The sequence below is a fragment of the Cololabis saira genome, chromosome 21, assembly GCF_033807715.1.
Source record: "Cololabis saira isolate AMF1-May2022 chromosome 21, fColSai1.1, whole genome shotgun sequence".
NCBI classification, from domain to species: Eukaryota; Metazoa; Chordata; class Actinopteri; order Beloniformes; family Belonidae; genus Cololabis; species Cololabis saira.
The window spans coordinates 25,217,921-25,235,133 of record NC_084607.1 but is presented as its reverse complement, the minus strand read 5'-3'; the positions used below and the strand labels follow the sequence as shown (position 1 = coordinate 25,235,133).

At 39.8% G+C, this 17,213-nt stretch overlaps 2 protein-coding genes across 2 annotated transcripts; one reads left to right on the top strand and one right to left on the bottom strand.

Annotated features, from left to right (window-relative positions):
• The first annotated feature begins 3,578 nt into the window (after positions 1–3,578).
• Positions 3,579–13,873, top strand: gys1 (glycogen synthase 1 (muscle)). Its single transcript, XM_061712452.1, has 16 exons — positions 3,579–3,726; positions 5,603–5,721; positions 5,864–6,045; positions 6,929–7,120; positions 7,306–7,491; positions 7,616–7,760; positions 8,850–8,967; positions 9,139–9,259; positions 9,355–9,461; positions 9,576–9,635; positions 10,437–10,629; positions 10,826–10,952; positions 11,799–11,894; positions 12,012–12,175; positions 12,249–12,329; positions 12,451–13,873. Exons 2-16 carry the CDS (start codon positions 5,604–5,606, stop codon positions 12,685–12,687), a joined length of 2,127 nt encoding a protein of 708 aa, XP_061568436.1. The 5' UTR covers positions 3,579–3,726; position 5,603; the 3' UTR covers positions 12,688–13,873.
• On the bottom strand, positions 13,582–17,103 carry aspdh (aspartate dehydrogenase domain containing). Its single transcript, XM_061712455.1, has 8 exons — positions 16,952–17,103; positions 16,801–16,858; positions 16,560–16,704; positions 16,371–16,455; positions 15,069–15,218; positions 14,660–14,883; positions 14,443–14,582; positions 13,582–14,093 (listed from the first exon to the last, which is right to left on the bottom strand). The coding sequence occupies exons 2-8, from the start codon at positions 16,853–16,855 to the stop codon at positions 14,056–14,058; spliced, it is 837 nt and encodes a 278-aa protein (XP_061568439.1). The 5' UTR covers positions 16,856–16,858; positions 16,952–17,103; the 3' UTR covers positions 13,582–14,055.
• Between the last annotated feature and the right edge of the window lie 110 nt (positions 17,104–17,213).

Sequence of the window (17,213 nt, the reverse complement as noted above, 5' to 3'; positions counted from 1 at the left end):
TCTTAATGTGAGCAAATGAGAATATAATCAAATATTTGAACATGAATATTTGACTGGTTGTACTCATTCCAACCAGTCACATTTTTTTTTAAAGTTGTCAAAACTGTTGTTTTGTATTGCTTTGTCTCTGTGATGAATGGCCTGTCCAGAGTGTACCCAGTAGCAGGCGTGTTAGGCACCAGTTACATGACCCTGACTGAAAAAGTTCATAGTGTAGTGTTCTATTGACAAACATTAAATACTCATAAAATGCAGGAAATCTGTCTTTCTTATTTTGCAGTTGCCATTATGTAATTTTGGTGTTTTCTTGTGACCATATGCAATGGGTTTGATTTTAAACTCAGCCAAAGATGTTATCTTAGCAACTGAGATAACAAGACATGAAGAAAGCAGACCTCCTTCTTATATAAGAAATTGCTTGCACAATTGATTTGTTATCTAATACTTCAAGAGTGCAGATCAGGGGCTTGAGATACGAGAGCGACTAGAAATCGGTATATGGATTACCACAGGACATGGTATCACTGGCCAACCCGGAGTTTCTAGAGCATTTCAGTGGAAAGCTTAACTTTTTGGATCCTTCCTATTCTAGCCGTACAAAGGAAAAAAGAAAAATAAGTAAAAAAGGCATGTGATGATACCTCTTAATCTGTGTACATGTCTTCCTTTCCATATGTCTGACTGCACAAATTCTGAGTAGTAACAGCTCAAATGGATGCTAACCGATTAAGGCAATTCCAACCTCCAAATTTGTTGAATGCGACATATCTATTTTCAGAATTTGACAAGAATTCCTAAAGTCTTTATGAAATATCTGTGACATATTTTTATCAAAATACCACAGGGCCACACAACAAAGGCTATGTCTTTACACGTCTCAATTTAGCATCTGGTTTATGAAGTGTTCCTCTTTTCATGTTGATATTAAAGCTTTGCGGCTTCAACTTCTGAAGTACATAAATTATTGTTAATTCATATCAATGATTCTGGTTTTCGCTGACTTCCTCCCACAGTCTAAAAGCATGTAAATCAGGTTAATTGGGAATTTTCAAATATCCATAGGATAGAGAGTGTGTGATTGTTTGTCAATATGTGGTCCTGCTATGGACTGTTGACCTGTCCAGGGTGTATGCATGTTTTCACCCAGAGTGTAAGGAGTGACCCTAAAGAGGAGTAAGGGGGTTTAAATTATGGATGGTTTAATGACACACAGAATAAAAGTGCAATTAATTTTTTTTTAAACAGATGGTATAGGGAGAGGCTGAAAGAACATACTGAACAGTAAGCGACACAGTTCAATGTTTGAAACTATCATAGTAATATATAAAACTGTTCAACTCCTCACTGGGGGGTCAGTCAGTGTGCAATAACCAGGACAGTGCAATATTACACAACACTTTTCTTTCTATCCATATAATTCTCTTTTATGGCACGGCACTTTTTATTTTTTATTTTTGTTTTTACCTTTTATTTTTATCTTTATTTTTTTATCTTTATATGGGTGTTTGGCTTTTAGGGTGTGAAAGATCCTTGTGTTCTTTTATCTGGTGCACCATAAGAAAACCAGTGAACAGAATCAAATATTAATACAAGCTTTTATTATATCATGCACAATGTTTTCCAGCCGGAGGTACGCTTTTTCTCAAACCACATACAGTAGGTAGGAGAGAAATGCACACTGTGGTCATCAATCCAGTCATATTTATACTGAAAAGGGAGGTGTTTTGTACGTTATATGAGCCGATGTTTAACCTTATCTGGGAGGCCAACTGCAGGGAAAGAAACCTAAACATGCCACACTTTCAGCCATATATTTTCTGTTGTCTATCTCTAATCCGACATGCCAACCCAGCAAAGATCCACGACAACCAAAACCCAGAGGAAAAACAGGAGGGGACCCATTAAACTTAAACATCCATTCCTCTTCACCGTCTTCACCTAAAGAGGAACTCAGTCTGGTCATAAAAAACAGGAGGTGGTTCTGCGCTGAGAGCAACCACCAGTGTACAATCTTATAGAAAAACCCCTCATACTTTTAACAATTTCATAAAATCCTAACAGGTGTTTGATTTGTGACAGTGCTGTGTGTGTGAGATGGAGATGTCAATTTCCTCCCAAAGGGATTAATAAAGCCATCTGAATCTGAATCTGAATCAGAAAATGGTTAAGAGTGTAATGACATTGGATGACGTTTCATTTTCAAACTTTCATTATCCCTCAAAGAACTTAAGATAATTAACTTTCCTCTTTCCCATCTTGGAAGGTAAAATTATCATCATCACATCAATGGTTGAATGGACTTCACTGAGTCTAAGGAGAAAATCACATACCGGTATGTTAATATTTATTGCAAAAGCTTTACTGGGTAAACTACCTCTGTACATATCCAATTTATTAAAATAAGAGAAAAAAAGGAGAAAATTACCCTCATGGCCCCAAGCACTGGAACAGAGTTGGTAAATCGGCCTTTTCCTTTTATGCACCGCAGGCTTGGAATGAGCTACAACACATACTCAACTTGAAATATTTACCCTCTCTTAACATGTTCAAACATATGTTAAAATCATTTTTCACAGTGTCATTTTTCACAGTGTCATTCTTTGCCATGAGTTCTTTTTAGCTTTCTGATCCTTGTATGTTTTATGTTTGTTTCTTGTTTTGATATGGTTTTTTTTTGTAAAGTTACTTGTCCTTGTATGTATTTTCTTTTATATGAAACTGAATTTATTTTTCTGCTGCCATCTTGACCAGGACTCCCTGGCAGAAGAGATATTGTATCTCAATGGGACTTTCCTGGATAAATAAAGGATAAATAAAAAATAAATTAAATAAATTAAAGGCTTATTTATGGTTCCGCGTTACACCGACGCAGGCCTACTGCACCGTATGGTGCGCGTAGCCGCGTAACGTACGCCGTTGGATACGCCGAACCCTACGGCGTAGGTTCTGCGTCGATTTAAAGCAGAACCATAATTGAGGCTTTATGCTGCGTTCCATTTTCTCGGAAGTCGTAACTCGGAACTGGGAATGACGTCACAGCCGAGTTATCAGCGTTCCAGTTACAAAGTAGGTAAACAAGTTTGTAGTTCGCATATACCACATGAAAAATGTAAATTACACTATAGCAGCATATATATGCCGAACAATACTTGTATATGACTGATTTAGTGTGAGCAAAACTAGAATGAAGTGCTACGAATTTTTAAAGAGCTCTCTTCTACTGTTTACAACCGGGGCAGCCATCTCGGAATGTGATCTCGGGGGTGGTGAAGACTCTCCCACTTTCCCAGTGGGAAATCACACTTCGAGGGGCGTTCTAGTTGAAAATTCCGACTGGGAACTGGGAAATCCTCACTTCCGAGGACAAATGGAACGCAGCATTAAGCGCCGCCCTGCTGCTCACGAGTCCCTGATTTGTATGGACGGGGCGATGAAATGACGCCAACCAACTGCGAGAGCCCCTTTAATTCCCGCTCAGCCAATCACATCGTTCCGCTGAGGAAAACACCCAGTTCCCGTCCAGCTGATGAATAATGCTCCGTCCTCCTCCAATGGGCGGCCAGCTGCGGGTCTGGACGGCGCTGCTCGCAGAGCCAGAGTCGCTGACATTTAACCAAAGCCGCCGCCCCCCTTTCCTCACTCTCCACTGTTTTCCTCCTTTTTGGATTGATTGCGGCAGCTGCCAATGTTTAGTTCGTCTTGGTGAAGTTGGGGCAAACCAGAAGGGTGAGTACTAGACGTTTGTGTTTTTATCATACGTTATAATAAGTAGTTGATTTCCTCGCAGCGCGGCTGCGGCCTCTCAGCAGCTGTGCAGAAGGTGCTGCACGGCACGTTCACACAAGGTTGATTTATGGTTCCGCGTTGCTCCGACACAGAGCCTACGCCGTAGGGTACGCGGCGACACGCATCGTACGGTGCGCGTCGCCGCGTACCCTACGGCGTAGGCTCTGCGTCGATTTAACGCGGAACCATAATTCAGGCTTCATTTATAGCACCCACCAGGCTGCTGCAACACCTCTGGGTGCTTGCTTGTGCGCCCCAGAGGTCTGCTGATGATCTGAAAGGGCTTTTGGTGAATTGTGCTTTTCAGTTGAATCTTGGTTGGGATACGGGGGTCGGTTTGTGGTCATTATGGGCCTTGTGGAGAGCCAGCGAGAGGAGGATGGGCGTGTGCAAGGTCGAGGAAGATGGAATCGGTACAGACTGGTTCACGTTGATGCAGGAGGACTTGTTCATTGGAGACAATCTCGGGAGATGTGTGCAGAAAAGACAGAAAAATAATCACCGTGGTTCCCCAAACAACTCCCCCTTTCAGCATGCAGTTAACATAGTTCATGTGTTTAATTTGATCAACATCTGAATAACTTTTCATTGTTGATACTTTGATTCTTGATCATGTAGGTGGTCTGGTGTATTTCAGACAAATATCAATCCATCCTATCATATGGATTCTAACCATTCAGTTCATGGTAATACTAAAATCTTGAATAGGAAGTAGCAGGCAAGTGAAACATCAAATAAAACAAAAAGTCCCAACAACTTTTTTTGCAAGAGTTTAAGCTCAGTCTGTTATACAGTTGCAGTTAATCAGAAAACACTTAAGAATGTGTGGTCAGTTTGTTGTTGTTGTGTGGTAAACACAAAGGTTAAGGCAAGCACAAGTGTAAATAACACCCAGAGTCGTGGGACACACTGTTGCTCAGATGGGAGCACCATCCCCCACTATACTGCATGCTCCTGTGTGCATTGGCACATTTTTCCAGTTTTCCATGTGTCAACTTCATGCGATTACAACAATTCATTAACGTGTGCCAAATGCAAAGCTGCTGGATCAGGTTTGTACCTGATCTGGGGCCTTTTTCAACTCCTCATCCTGTCTTTCACCATTTTTTTGTGAGGTTTCACCATCTCCTCTGCAAGGAACTGATCACTGAAGTTGTAATTTCACTTATACCACAAGATGTGCAATTTTTCATGTGAATTATGCTTTTAAAAGCTTCCACTGTTTTTTGAGAGGGCTTAAGTCCTTACAGTATCTACTTTGAAACGCAAGACCAAAGTGTTAGTATTCAAAAACCAACTTTGAGTGATATATGCATTTATAGTACCATTCAAAATGTATGGGCTGGTGCTGTTTATGTTTCTCAAAGATTGTAAATAGAAGTCTTTTTGCGATCTTATGTAGTACATGGAGAGTAATATGAAGCTCCTTTTTAAACGTATTTCAAGGAGTGTAAAAACACCAAAGAATGGAGAAAGTTTGGGTTTACATCACCGTGAAGTAATGTCATAAGTGGTGTGGTGAAGTGGAGTTTGCATTTTCTTTTTCCTTTTAATGTGTCACTTCTATGTGTCACACTTCTAGGGTAAACTGGTTCTTTGAATAAGAATAACTCGTGTTTTGGTTTTAAATAGCTGCCTTGAATTTCTGGAGAAAGAATGAATAATTGTCTTGGTGTAAAAGTCTTCTGTCTATGTGTAAATCGCTCAATAAAGGACCTCTTGGCAGAATAAAGTTCAACATGTGACAGTCATGTTTTGTGTATGCATAGTTGTGAGGTCCCCCCTTCTGAGAGGATCATGTTCTATATTTACCCAGCATGCCATTGGCTCGCAGCGTGTCCGTCACGTCCCTCTCAGGACTTGAAGACTGGGATGAGGAGTTTGATTTGGAGGATGCTGTTCTCTTTGAAATCGCTTGGGAGGTCGCTAACAAAGGCAAGTGTGTGCAAATATGCAAAAAAAATAAAATCTAACTCAGTTTTAGATTAATTTCTAAGATGAGTTTTATTTTTGGATAAATCATGTGGTATCTCTGTCTTTGTGTTGTATTTCTGGTTTGTTTACTGCATGTGTATAGTTGGAGGCATCTATACCGTCATCCAGACCAAAGCCCGTCTGACCGCAGAGGAATGGGGGGAGAACTATTTCCTTGTGGGTCCCTACGTGGAAAGCAATGTGCGCACTCAAGTGGAGTTGATTGAACCCACCAGCCCTGTGCTGAAGAGGGTCATTGACAAAATGAACGCCAGTGGGTGTAAGGTACTACCACACATGCATAGTAAAAGTCTATATATCCCACTCAAAGAATGTCATATTTACTCTTTATTGCAGGAGCGATTGCTGAGCAAGAAGAGTGAATTGAAAAGCGTGCAATAAAACATAATCAGATTTGATCCTTAAGCCCCTCTTTTATCTGACCTCTAAGCTTCTGTCCCTGACCACAACGGTGACATTTCCCTAGAAAGGTTAGAGGTTGTATCTGTGTCGTCTTGTCCCACAGTCTTTCATGCAGACGCTATCCAGAAATAGATGACTGTGTGTGATACTTTAAAGGTTTTCTGCTGCGTCACTCAAGGATTGCTGTGGTGTTATGTATCAAGGCGAAGAGTGGAAGCTGTACTATTTTTAATTGAATGGGACGGCCATTTCAACAAAGCATCTATAGCTCATATACCTAGAATCATGCATGACAGGCCATCACAAGAGCTATTAAATGACTTGAAAGTAAAACGATCTTGTACATTTGGGGAAGAATACGCAGGAATTAAAGGGGCTTGTAGATGTTGGCGCCATTTCATTTCTCATATTCATAAATGTAGACAACTCAACTGGTAGTTTGGTGAAATCTACAAGCTACATTTTTGTGTCAAGACAAGCCCAAGGTCAACATGAGATTGTGTGGTTGAATTATGTTTTTAAAGGGATGCTATGTAAATACATAGACTGAGATTAGAGGCAGAAGGACAAACTGAATCATGTTGATAAAACAATGAACACCCATTATTTTTATTACGTTGGAGATACTGTTAAAGCTGAAGCTCTCCTAATGTTTCCCACTAAGTAGAGTTAAATGTCCTCCTTTGTTGATGGCATGTGACTACACATATTCGTACCCCTCAAAACCTTGTCTTTTTTCCATCAGGTCTACTTTGGCCGGTGGCTCATTGAGGGCAGTCCGTATGTAATTCTGATTGATGTGGCTTTCACCGCCTGGTCTCTGGACCGCTGGAAGGCTGAGCTGTGGGAGACTTGTGCCATTGGTGTGCCATGGTTTGACCGTGAGGCCAACGATGCAGTCCTGTTTGGCTTCCTGACGGCCTGGCTTCTGGGAGAGGTCAGTGTTTGAGTGTGTGTGACAGAATTCAGGTTGATATTACAGTAGTCATGATCCAAGTATGTAAAATATATGTCAGAATAGACAAAAGTACCGTAAGAAGGTTTTCCCTCAGAGTACCCCGACCTAGAATTGTCAAGAGTGCAAAGCATGAAGGATAACGTGCAGATTTGCTCATATTGTAGTATGCAGCCCAGAGTGAGGAGCCTCCACACATCGTGGCCCACTTCCATGAGTGGTTAGCCGGCCTGGGCCTGATGTTGTGTAGAGAGAGAAAGCTGCCTGTTGCAACCATCTTTACCACTCATGCTACACTTCTGGGACGTTACCTGTGTGCTGGAAATGTAGATTTCTACAACAAGCTTGCAGAGGTATGTGTGTTCTCCATACCTACATTTGATTGCATGTCACTAAATAGAGCAGAGTATTGTTGACATTTTCTAATTTTTTTATTTTTTTTTATTTTTGTCATATTCTGTGTCTCATCTTTCTCAGTTCAACGTGGATAAAGAAGCTGGTGATCGTCAAATCTACCATCGCTACTGTCTGGAGCGAGCGGCGTCGCACTGTGCACACGTCTTCACCACGGTGTCACAAATTACAGCGATTGAGGCGGAGTTCCTGCTCAAGAGGAAACCAGGTATGTAAGGGACAACTAACAAACAAAAAGTTTTCAGAAGAGTCACACATTTTTCTCTAGTACAACAAAAACGTCCACCTGCAATGTGTCAGTCTTTTAAACCTTTAACAAACACAAGTTCAAAGAAAATGATTTTTACCGTCTTCACGACCAGCTTTATTGTAATAAAAAAGTGTAAAAAAAAAAACAAACTATAATTTGATGAATGCAGCAACCCATTAAAAACGCACAGTCAGTCGAGATCTAAGACATCTTGTTTTTAGTAAAATTTAACAGCTTCCTTTTTCCAATTAGCATTATTGACTCCTAAATGAGCTCCTCTCATTGCTTGAGCTAAATTATAGATTTGTTCATATTGTCTAAATACATTGGAACTGGTCTGTAAAGAATCTGAAAATAATTTGATTTGTACTGATGTCTATTATATGAATAAATGAAATTAATGTAATCTGCAGTTGTCTGTTTGGGTAGAAGCATCAGCGCAGGTGACTAACAGAAAGTGAAAACCCCAGTAGAGAAGGCTGGTTCTGTGCTGGTGGTCTGCTCTGGAGTCTCTGGATCTGACTTTGTAAAGACGAATGCTTTATGTGAAATGAAAAACACTGGCATGCTTTTCACATCACAGTGATCAAAAAGTGGAGTGTCTGCAGTCAGAAGCTTCTTCAAATTTGCTGGAGAAGGGTACAAAAGTTTATTCTTGCCATAAGTTATAACGTACTACAATAACTCCATAAAATTATATGCTGACTAACGGCAACGTGCAATTTCCCTTCATGGCTTAATAAATGATCAAAATGGGCAAAGCTTCAAATTAATTTAATACATTTATATGTAATTTTGTACAGTTCATAAAATGTTCTAACATTTCTGGAAATTGTCTTTGTGTAACTGCTTTCACAAAATGTCTCAATCATGAATCTGTTGTCACGGTCATTACTGGCACAGAGATTAATTGATGTGCTGCATTTTTGGTTGCTGCTTTTGGTGTTGCATAATTTTTAATAAAAAAAAAATCTTATCTATTTCTGTGTTGTTTTTTTTTCTGCTAATGGTTTGGCTTCAATTCCCTAAATCTCTCCCCCCTCACAGACTTTGTCACTCCCAACGGGCTTAACGTGAAGAAGTTCTCAGCCATGCACGAGTTTCAGAACCTCCACGCTCAGAGCAAGAACCGGATTCAGGAGTTTGTCAGGGGACACTTCTACGGGTGAGAACTCATGGCGCAGCAGCACAATCAAAAGTTAATAACATTATAAAAAGAAAGAGGCCAATAAAGATCACTGAGTGTAAGAGTTTTAATGCTAATGTACCGAAAAGTGGCTTTATTGAACATTTACGTTGGGGGTTTGCGCTCACCACAGCTTGTCTCAACCATCAGGAACCTTGACTTCAACTTGGACAAGTGTTTGTTCCTCTTCATAGCGGGAAGGTATGAATTCTCCAACAAAGGAGCAGATATCTTCCTGGAGGCTTTGGCCAGACTCAACTATCTACTGAGAGTAAGTGTGTGGAGAGTTGGTTCACTGGGTGCACATGTTTATTGAGGGAAGTAATTTGTTAAGAACTGGGTTACATATTTCTGTATGGTCTACAGGTCAACCACAGCGATGTGACTGTGATAGCTTTCTTCATCATGCCAGCACGGACAAACAACTTCAATGTGGAGACTTTGAAGGGCCAAGCAGTCAGGAAGCAGCTCTGGTGAGACTGTTTTTAGAATCTGAAGCCTTTTCTAAATGAAGCATCTAATTAAAAATGTTCGCTGGGATTCCAACAGCCAAACTGTTGTTGATACTTCACTTCTGTCTCTTACAGGGACACTGCTCACACTGTGAAGGAGCGCTTTGGAAAGAAACTGTACGAATCTCTTCTAGTGTAAGTTGACAGAAATCCTTTAACAGTTGAATGACTTTGTCTTATAATGTAATCAAATATTATGTTTACATCTAGAAAGATGTACTGCATAACCCTTTTACAGGACAAGGGACCATATTTCATAACTTCAGTACATACTTAAGTAATACATACTATGATTATCACAAAAAAAGGTCAATAAGTTCAAATAAAAAAAAAATTATAAATAAAAGGTCCTTTAACATTCTCCAAAAACCCTAAAGAGTTAACCTTTTTTAAATGTATTTTGACTGCCTTTTAAAGGGTTAATATCAACAATACCAATTTTATTAGACAATTTTAACCATGAAATGTTTTAAAATGTAAAAATATTACATTTCTATTTGCAATATTTTGTGATTATTATCAGGAAACATCAACAGGCTTTTGTGATCTTCTGTTCCCGCTGTCAGTTAAAAACACCCAAAACAACTTTGAACTCCCAAACCGCATCATTTTATGCCAGTTTGTCTCACATGAGCAGTGACCGTCAAAGATGCTACAAGATGAAGCTAGATTAGAGGTTTCCTTCAGTTGGACATTATGAGGTGACTCAAAGATGCCAGAAAATAATGACAGAAGAGGCAAGGAAGAGAAAAGGAGGGTGTGACCGATCAAGAAACCAAACAAGAGTATCAGACAATTTTGTAAAAATGACTTCAATACCTATAGAGGAAAGCTATGAGCTGTTAGATTTCAGAAGTTGAATAAATCCATTAGACAAGGGGATAGTACTAATTCATCTGTTTTTGTGAATAATAAATTGTTGTTTTTTTTTTTAAGTGGGCAGCTGCCAGATGTCGCAAAGATGCTAGATAAAGATGATCTCACCATCATGAAGCGGGCCATCTTTGCGACCCAAAGGCAGTGCCAGCCACCAATTTGCACCCACAACATGCTGGAGGACAGCAGTGACCCCATCCTGAACTGTGTCCGCCGCATCGGCCTTTTCAACAGCTCTGCTGATCGAGTCAAGGTACGAAAGAGTTTATTGTTTCACTGGGTACTTATTTTGTCATTAAAGTCGGGAAACAACCACTAAAAGGGCTCATGTCTCCTCCAATCAGCAGTGATTATTAGTCTACTGTGTGAGATGTACTGTAATGCACATTGTGGTTTTATTGGTTTGGTAAAATCCTAAATATCTGTCTCATGACTTCTCCATCCATTAGATTATCTTCCATCCAGAGTTCCTTTCGTCCACTTCTCCTCTACTTCCCATGGATTATGAGGAGTTTGTAAGAGGTTGCCACCTCGGCGTCTTCCCATCTTACTATGAGCCTTGGGGCTACACACCAGGTACAACTTCTGAATATTGCTGTATCTATCTGTGAACCAGAGGTGGACAGAGTACTTGAGTAAGAGTACAAATACTACTGGTCAAAATTTACTCCGTTACAAGTAAAAGTAGCTCAGTCAAAATATTACTCGAGTAAGAGTAGAAAAGTAATTGCTTTTAAATTTACTTTAAGTAAGAGTAAGAGTAAATTTCTTATTTTCCACATTAGTAAATTACTATATTTTTTCTAAATTATTTAAGGATCTTTTAACTCTTGTTTCTGAGAATTAACTCTTTGAAACCAGCTGCACTGATGTGCTGCTTTTAGAACCACAATGTTATATAAAACCTGCAGAAACACCAAAAACAAATCAAATGAATGGGATCATAAGAGGACAGCAGATGATGCAGAGTTTACTAACAATCATGAACTGAAACCAAATGAACCTGACAAACGCAGGCTACTTTGGCGGTATCGTTTTGAGGAGGCTTGACGTATTTCCGCTTTACGTACATCCCAGTGGAGAGCGTGCACTGTGATAGGTCTCCTCCTTTGACAAAAACAGCTTGTGTCCAATATGATTTTAGGGAAGAAGAAAAAAGAGCAGACCTGAAAGTAACGAGTACTTTTCAGCCTTCCTAGAAATTTACTCGAGTAAAAGTAAAAATATTTGTCTCTGAAATGTATTCAAGTAAGAGTAATAAGTACCAAAGAAATCTAATACTCAAGTAAAGTACAAATCCTCTGGATATGTACTTAAGTACAGTACTCAAGTAAATTTACTCCGTTACTGTCCACCACTGGTGTGAACTTTTGAAACATCAAATAAAACTGTCTTCACGCCGTATGTTTGTGTCTTCGTCAGCTGAGTGTACTGTCATGGGGATCCCATCCATCTCAACCAACCTGTCCGGCTTTGGCTGTTTCATGGAGGAACACATAGCCGACCCCTCAGCGTATGGTGTGTATCTTTTTATTTATTACATTTCAGGTTCTCCACAACTTTCAGTGTTTTTTTTTTTTTTTTTTTTTTTTCTTATAAAAAGATGAGCAGGTATAAGAAATGTTTCTTTTACAGGTATTTACATCCTTGACCGCCGGTTCCGGGGGATCGATGAGTCGTGCAATCAGCTCACATCCTTCCTCTTCCAGTTCTGCAAGCAGAGCCGGCGCCAGCGGATCATCCAGAGGAACCGAACCGAGCGGCTGAGTGACCTCCTGGACTGGAAATACCTTGGCAGGGTGAGATTACAAACCCAAAGAGGGATTCTCTTTTACTTTTCAACACTTTATTAATTTATCTCTTCTGCTTTAGTACTATATCGCTGCCCGTCATATGGCCCTGGCAAAAGCCTTCCCTGATACCTACGTATATGAACCTCATGAAGAAGCCTCGGTGAGATAACATCCTGTGATGGGAGATGCATTCAGCTTATTGTATTAACTGTGTTTCTAGAACTTTGATCTTGTTAAGCTTCAGCTTCTGAATGAGATCCAACTTTGATTGTCGTCCTCAGACTACAGGTTTCCGTTGGCCCCGGCCAGCCTCTGTGCCGCCATCTCCAGCTCTGTCCCGTCACTCCTCCCCACACCACAGTGACGTTGAAGACGACGATGAAGACGAGCACTACGATGAGGATCTGGAGGCTGAAAAGGACCGAGTGAACATCCGTCAGCCCTTGTCATTCAAGGGCAAAGCCGCTCTCTGGGGAACCAATGGGAGCAGCAATGGCGTAACAACCGAGAAAAATTGACACGCACACACACACACACACGTATATGCTGAACCTCACTAGTGAAAGCTTATGTGTTGCGATCATTAGTCATCAATGTAAGACAGATTTTACAAATGAGTGCAGCTGTGTGAATGTGTGTTAAGAATTAAGTATTGGCTTGTTTTGAAAATTTGCATCACTGTCAGTGTCTTCCCAACCTGTGCAAACCTCAGAACCTCTAAATATATCAGCCAGTTTATTATGTTTTGTTATTGTTTGACTTCCACCAGCAGTACAACCAGTGGTATGATTAAAGTAAATACAGCAAAGCTGTGTGAGGGGGTGGGGAGGGGTGCAGGACATAAGTATTGCTGGATTTTGTAGTGAACCAACACTGGATAATATAGGTCTAAAGTGCTGATAATATAACACGGTTTTCATAAGTCTCTACAGGTGGTTATTATACTTGATTCAAAGGTGGGTCAGAGCAGGGAAAACAACATAACCTTCCTTTTTTACCAGCTTGTAATCTTTATACATTCAAGGCAAGATTATTTTCTGTGAAAAGGCCAGTGGAAAGACATGAGACGTGTTGTCCTACTATCCCGATAATGACACAGTACTATAAACCCAACGATTCACCCTCTTGTAGCAACCTTTAAAAAAATGCTTGTTTGTGACACAAGTTATTTCAAATGGAAATAAAATGCATAGTGCACATAAACAAGAAGTAGCATCAGAGTTGAGGGCCGGAAAAGTTATCTGTTTTTAAAGTGTCGTTTTTTAAATTCATTTTGTTTCCGTGCCTTAATTTGTCCATTTCTTCAGTGATTATTCATCAGCAACCTTATACACTTGTTTATCCATGGATGTGTTTGATTGTGTGGAGGTGATAAATGTTGATATTCCCTTAAAGTGGGAATTATCTGTGAAAAGAAAAGAATGAGAGACGAAGGAAAAACAGGACTGTGCTCCAAAGAGTTTGCTATATATTTTTGTTGAGTAAAAGGCAAGATGAAGGTCTTGAAAGGGATTTAAGGTACATTTAGATCATTTGTATTTGTATTGGAAGAACAGAAATGGTTTTAACAGGCATATTTTCTCATCATCACTCCCCTGTATGAGTTGTTTGTTACAATGCACCAGATGAACTTAATAAAATAAAAGAATATATATACATATAGTATATGTATGTATATATATATACCTGTTAGCATTTTACAAATGTCTCTGATTTTTTCATTCTGTGTTTGCAGTTTATTTGAGTCTGTTGGTTTGCAAATGTTCAGTAACATACTGATCCACCGTCTATATAGCATATCCAGCATGAACTGTTTAATTTATCTGGAATTTGGCAGGGGATCAGCTTCTTATGTCGTCGGTAATCCTCCATAGACCCCATCCACCTCAGCACAAGTAAACTCTGCCTCCGTGACCTTTGCAAGCTGAGAAGAACAAGACGTTAAAATTAGATTTTCATCAACACGCTGCTCATGTAAGTAACCTTTGACCTGCTGATTTTATGCATTCCATGTTTATTTCTGATTATTAGATTTTACTTGTACATCTAGGTCACGGTGTCATTTAGTTCATTCAATATAGGAAAGTAGTTAACTTGATACTTCACCGCTTAGATGCTATTAGTTACTTTTGCAGCTAAAAGTGTAAGTAAAATGACATTTTCCTCCTCAGAGCTGTATTTTAAATCAAGCTCTTTTTTCTTAATGCATGACTTTTGAGTATTTTTGTGCTACACATCATCCAGAGAGTGTACACAAACCACACGGGACTCACTGAGTAAACTATTCCAGAAAGAGTTGTATGTCGCAGTGCCAGTAACGGCCCCAAGATTGGCTGGATTCCTCCTCACTGTGTTTACTGAGAAACCATCAGGCCCGGTCACCTCCACCTCCACCACATGGTAGTCTCTTAACCTGGAGCACAGAGACAAAACTTGATCATTTAAACAAGCTGGAAAGGCTTGGGATTTCAGTTTTGCAGGATGACTCACTTTGTATCGGATACAATCTCTCCCCGAACACCAGTGAAGCCAAGCGTTCCTGCTGCCACTGCAGCTGCTGCCATGGTGTTGACGTTGTTAGGAGCAAGAGGACACAACTCTGCCACTGAGCCGCTGAATAAAACACGCCTGCCCTCTCCTTCGGTCCAGTCGGTCAGTATGTCTCCTGTCAGCCGGAAGCAGGACGGATGCTTGGACATTCTTATGAACAACGCCTAAAAAGAATCGGAGAATAGAAGGTTATTAAGATATTCAAGTCTAGCTCTGATGTTCTCATGTAATAGAAAAAAAACAATGTAACCTACTTCATATCTACACTTTTTTTAGCAATATCAGTTTTACATGCTTACATTAGGTCATGGATTTTTCCACTTCCCCTTTTTCTTAGCTTTAGTTTTACCTTCAATGTCCCACTATCATTCATCCTCTGGATGTCCTGGCCTCCCCATAATGCACCACTGGGAACGTAGAGCGTGTTAGCATGTTGCAGAGATGCTTGACACAGCTTTTGGTTCAGATCAGGATCAGAGAGAGCAGATGGAGATCCTACCTGAGAAGAAAACATGCAAAAGAATCACAGTCATAGTGTTTTCTTTCTTACATTTTTTGCAATGGATGCACACATTAACTGGTTATTTTATACTAATATAAGCATGAAAATACAAACGCACTCTATGTTCATGTGAACAAAGATTCAGTTTCAGGGCACTGATTGAGCACACTCTGAGTGTAAGATGTGTATGCACTCCTGAGGAAGGTAAAAAAAAAAATACTTTTTTTTTTTTTTTAACACAATTGAGCACCAGAGTACATGAACTGGAGGAGAAGCCTACTTTGCTAATGACTGTATATGTTGTAGTGTCATCAACTATGTTTTTTTTTTCATTCTTAACTGAGACCTCTGAACCACCCCATAATCAAAAAAGGAAGAAAAAAAAAGTTTTATACAAAATGGAAACAATAGAAGAAAAAAAAAACTATTAAAGGTATAGTCTGTGATTTTGGAGAGCTAGCAAGATTTGAAAGTGGCACCTCCTCTAAGCCGAGGATGACCCGTGGGAAGTGGACACGGGGGCTGGAGGCAGCTGGAAGCAGAGTGGCAGGCTGGAAGCAGAGAGACGTGACGAGTGCGCGCATGGGACAGAGGGGGGCGTGGGCGGGACTTAAAATGAAGGCATCTGATTGGTTCTTTCCCCCCTGCCAATCCTCTGGTCCTCTGACCAATCTGTGCCATTCGGTGCGCAAAAAACAGATTGGTCAGAGTTTTTACAGTATTAAAGCTGTCAGAGAGATCAGATTTTTTTCTTTCCTTTTTCTGAACACATTATTCACTGGCTCTCAGGATGGAAGACCATTTCACCCAGTATAACAATAAATGTTTTTGAATACCATTACAGACTATACCTTTAAACCCAATGTATTCATAATAGGAAAAAAACAATTCAGAAATTGTTAAATATATAAGTGCTTTTCCAGTTCAATATATATTCAACACTTTAAATTTAAAAAAGAAGCTTTTGGGGTGTTATTTCATTTAAGGGTTAACTAAGAAGCACATCAAACAGCATTTACTGATATTCTTAAATGAAGTCCACAAGACAGCCTTCTTCAAGTTGACATGTATCAATAATAATAAGATGATACAAAAAATATTAATAATGAAAGATGTCAGAAATCATTGCAAAAAATATGAGTCTCTCACCATCAAGTGAGACTGAGACAGAAAGTGGACCCCAAATTTTCTCACTATATGTGGATGACACACTTCTACAATCACATCACTCCGCCTGTAAAACATACAGTGGTTACTCATTCAAGTATAAAAAGGATAATGTGGACCATCAAAAGCATATCTGAGATAGTACTGGTTGGTGCAGTTGCATGATTGAACCTGTCTGCAAAAGATGACAGATCTTTAAGTATAAGTTCGGCAGGAACTGAACCCTTTAGCTTGTCAGGATTCCTGTTCCAGACAAATGACAGAATCAGACCAAGACGGGGTCCGTCTCTGAGGATCTTCTCCACCAGAAACACTCCTAAATCACACACACAGATGTTATCAGTATATAAAGTTACACTTATGTAATAAATCTTCAGAGTGCGTATTTGGGCTTTGTGAGGGGAGTTCAGACCTAGATGTCCATATCCGACAACTCCGATCCTCAAGGTGGAAGCGTCAGTTGCCATGTTCTGTGCAGAGGAAGCAAATACACTAATAAAAGTGCAGAAAACTCACCTTTAGTACAAACATACATACATGCCTGTTTTGGCCTTAAGCCTTACCTGATATCGCTCAATTGCCTCCTAACCAATCGAAGAGTCACTGCCTTTATTGCTCTGCTTACCTGATAGTCCAACACTATACAGATGTATTTCACCTACAGCAACAACTCGCTGCAGCTCTAGGAATCATGGGAAGTAGAGTACAAAGTTTAAATCATAGAGGCCTAAGTTAATCATTGTCAGTCTGAGAGTGTACTGCACACTGAACAGTTTCAGATCAGTTATGTTTAAAATAAAAATATACAAAAAAATATAAATGCAA

Excerpts from the sequence above, each read along its gene's own strand:
- gys1 (XM_061712452.1), top strand. The coding sequence starts at position 5,604 with ATGCCATTGGCTCGCAGCGTGTCCGTCACGTCCCTCTCAGGACTTGAA. Across the intron at positions 7,121-7,305 it reads CGGCCTGGCTTCTGGGAGAG|TATGCAGCCCAGAGTGAGGA; the intron begins GTCAGTGTTTGA and ends CTCATATTGTAG. Across the intron at positions 9,462-9,575 it reads GCAGTCAGGAAGCAGCTCTG|GGACACTGCTCACACTGTGA; the intron begins GTGAGACTGTTT and ends TGTCTCTTACAG.
- aspdh (XM_061712455.1), bottom strand. The coding sequence starts at position 16,855 with ATGGCAACTGACGCTTCCACCTTGAGGATCGGAGTTGTCGGATATGGA. Across the intron at positions 16,705-16,800 it reads TGTCGGATATGGACATCTAG|GAGTGTTTCTGGTGGAGAAG; the intron begins GTCTGAACTCCC and ends TGTGTGATTTAG. Across the intron at positions 14,583-14,659 it reads GAGATTGTATCCGATACAAA|GTTAAGAGACTACCATGTGG; the intron begins GTGAGTCATCCT and ends TCTGTGCTCCAG.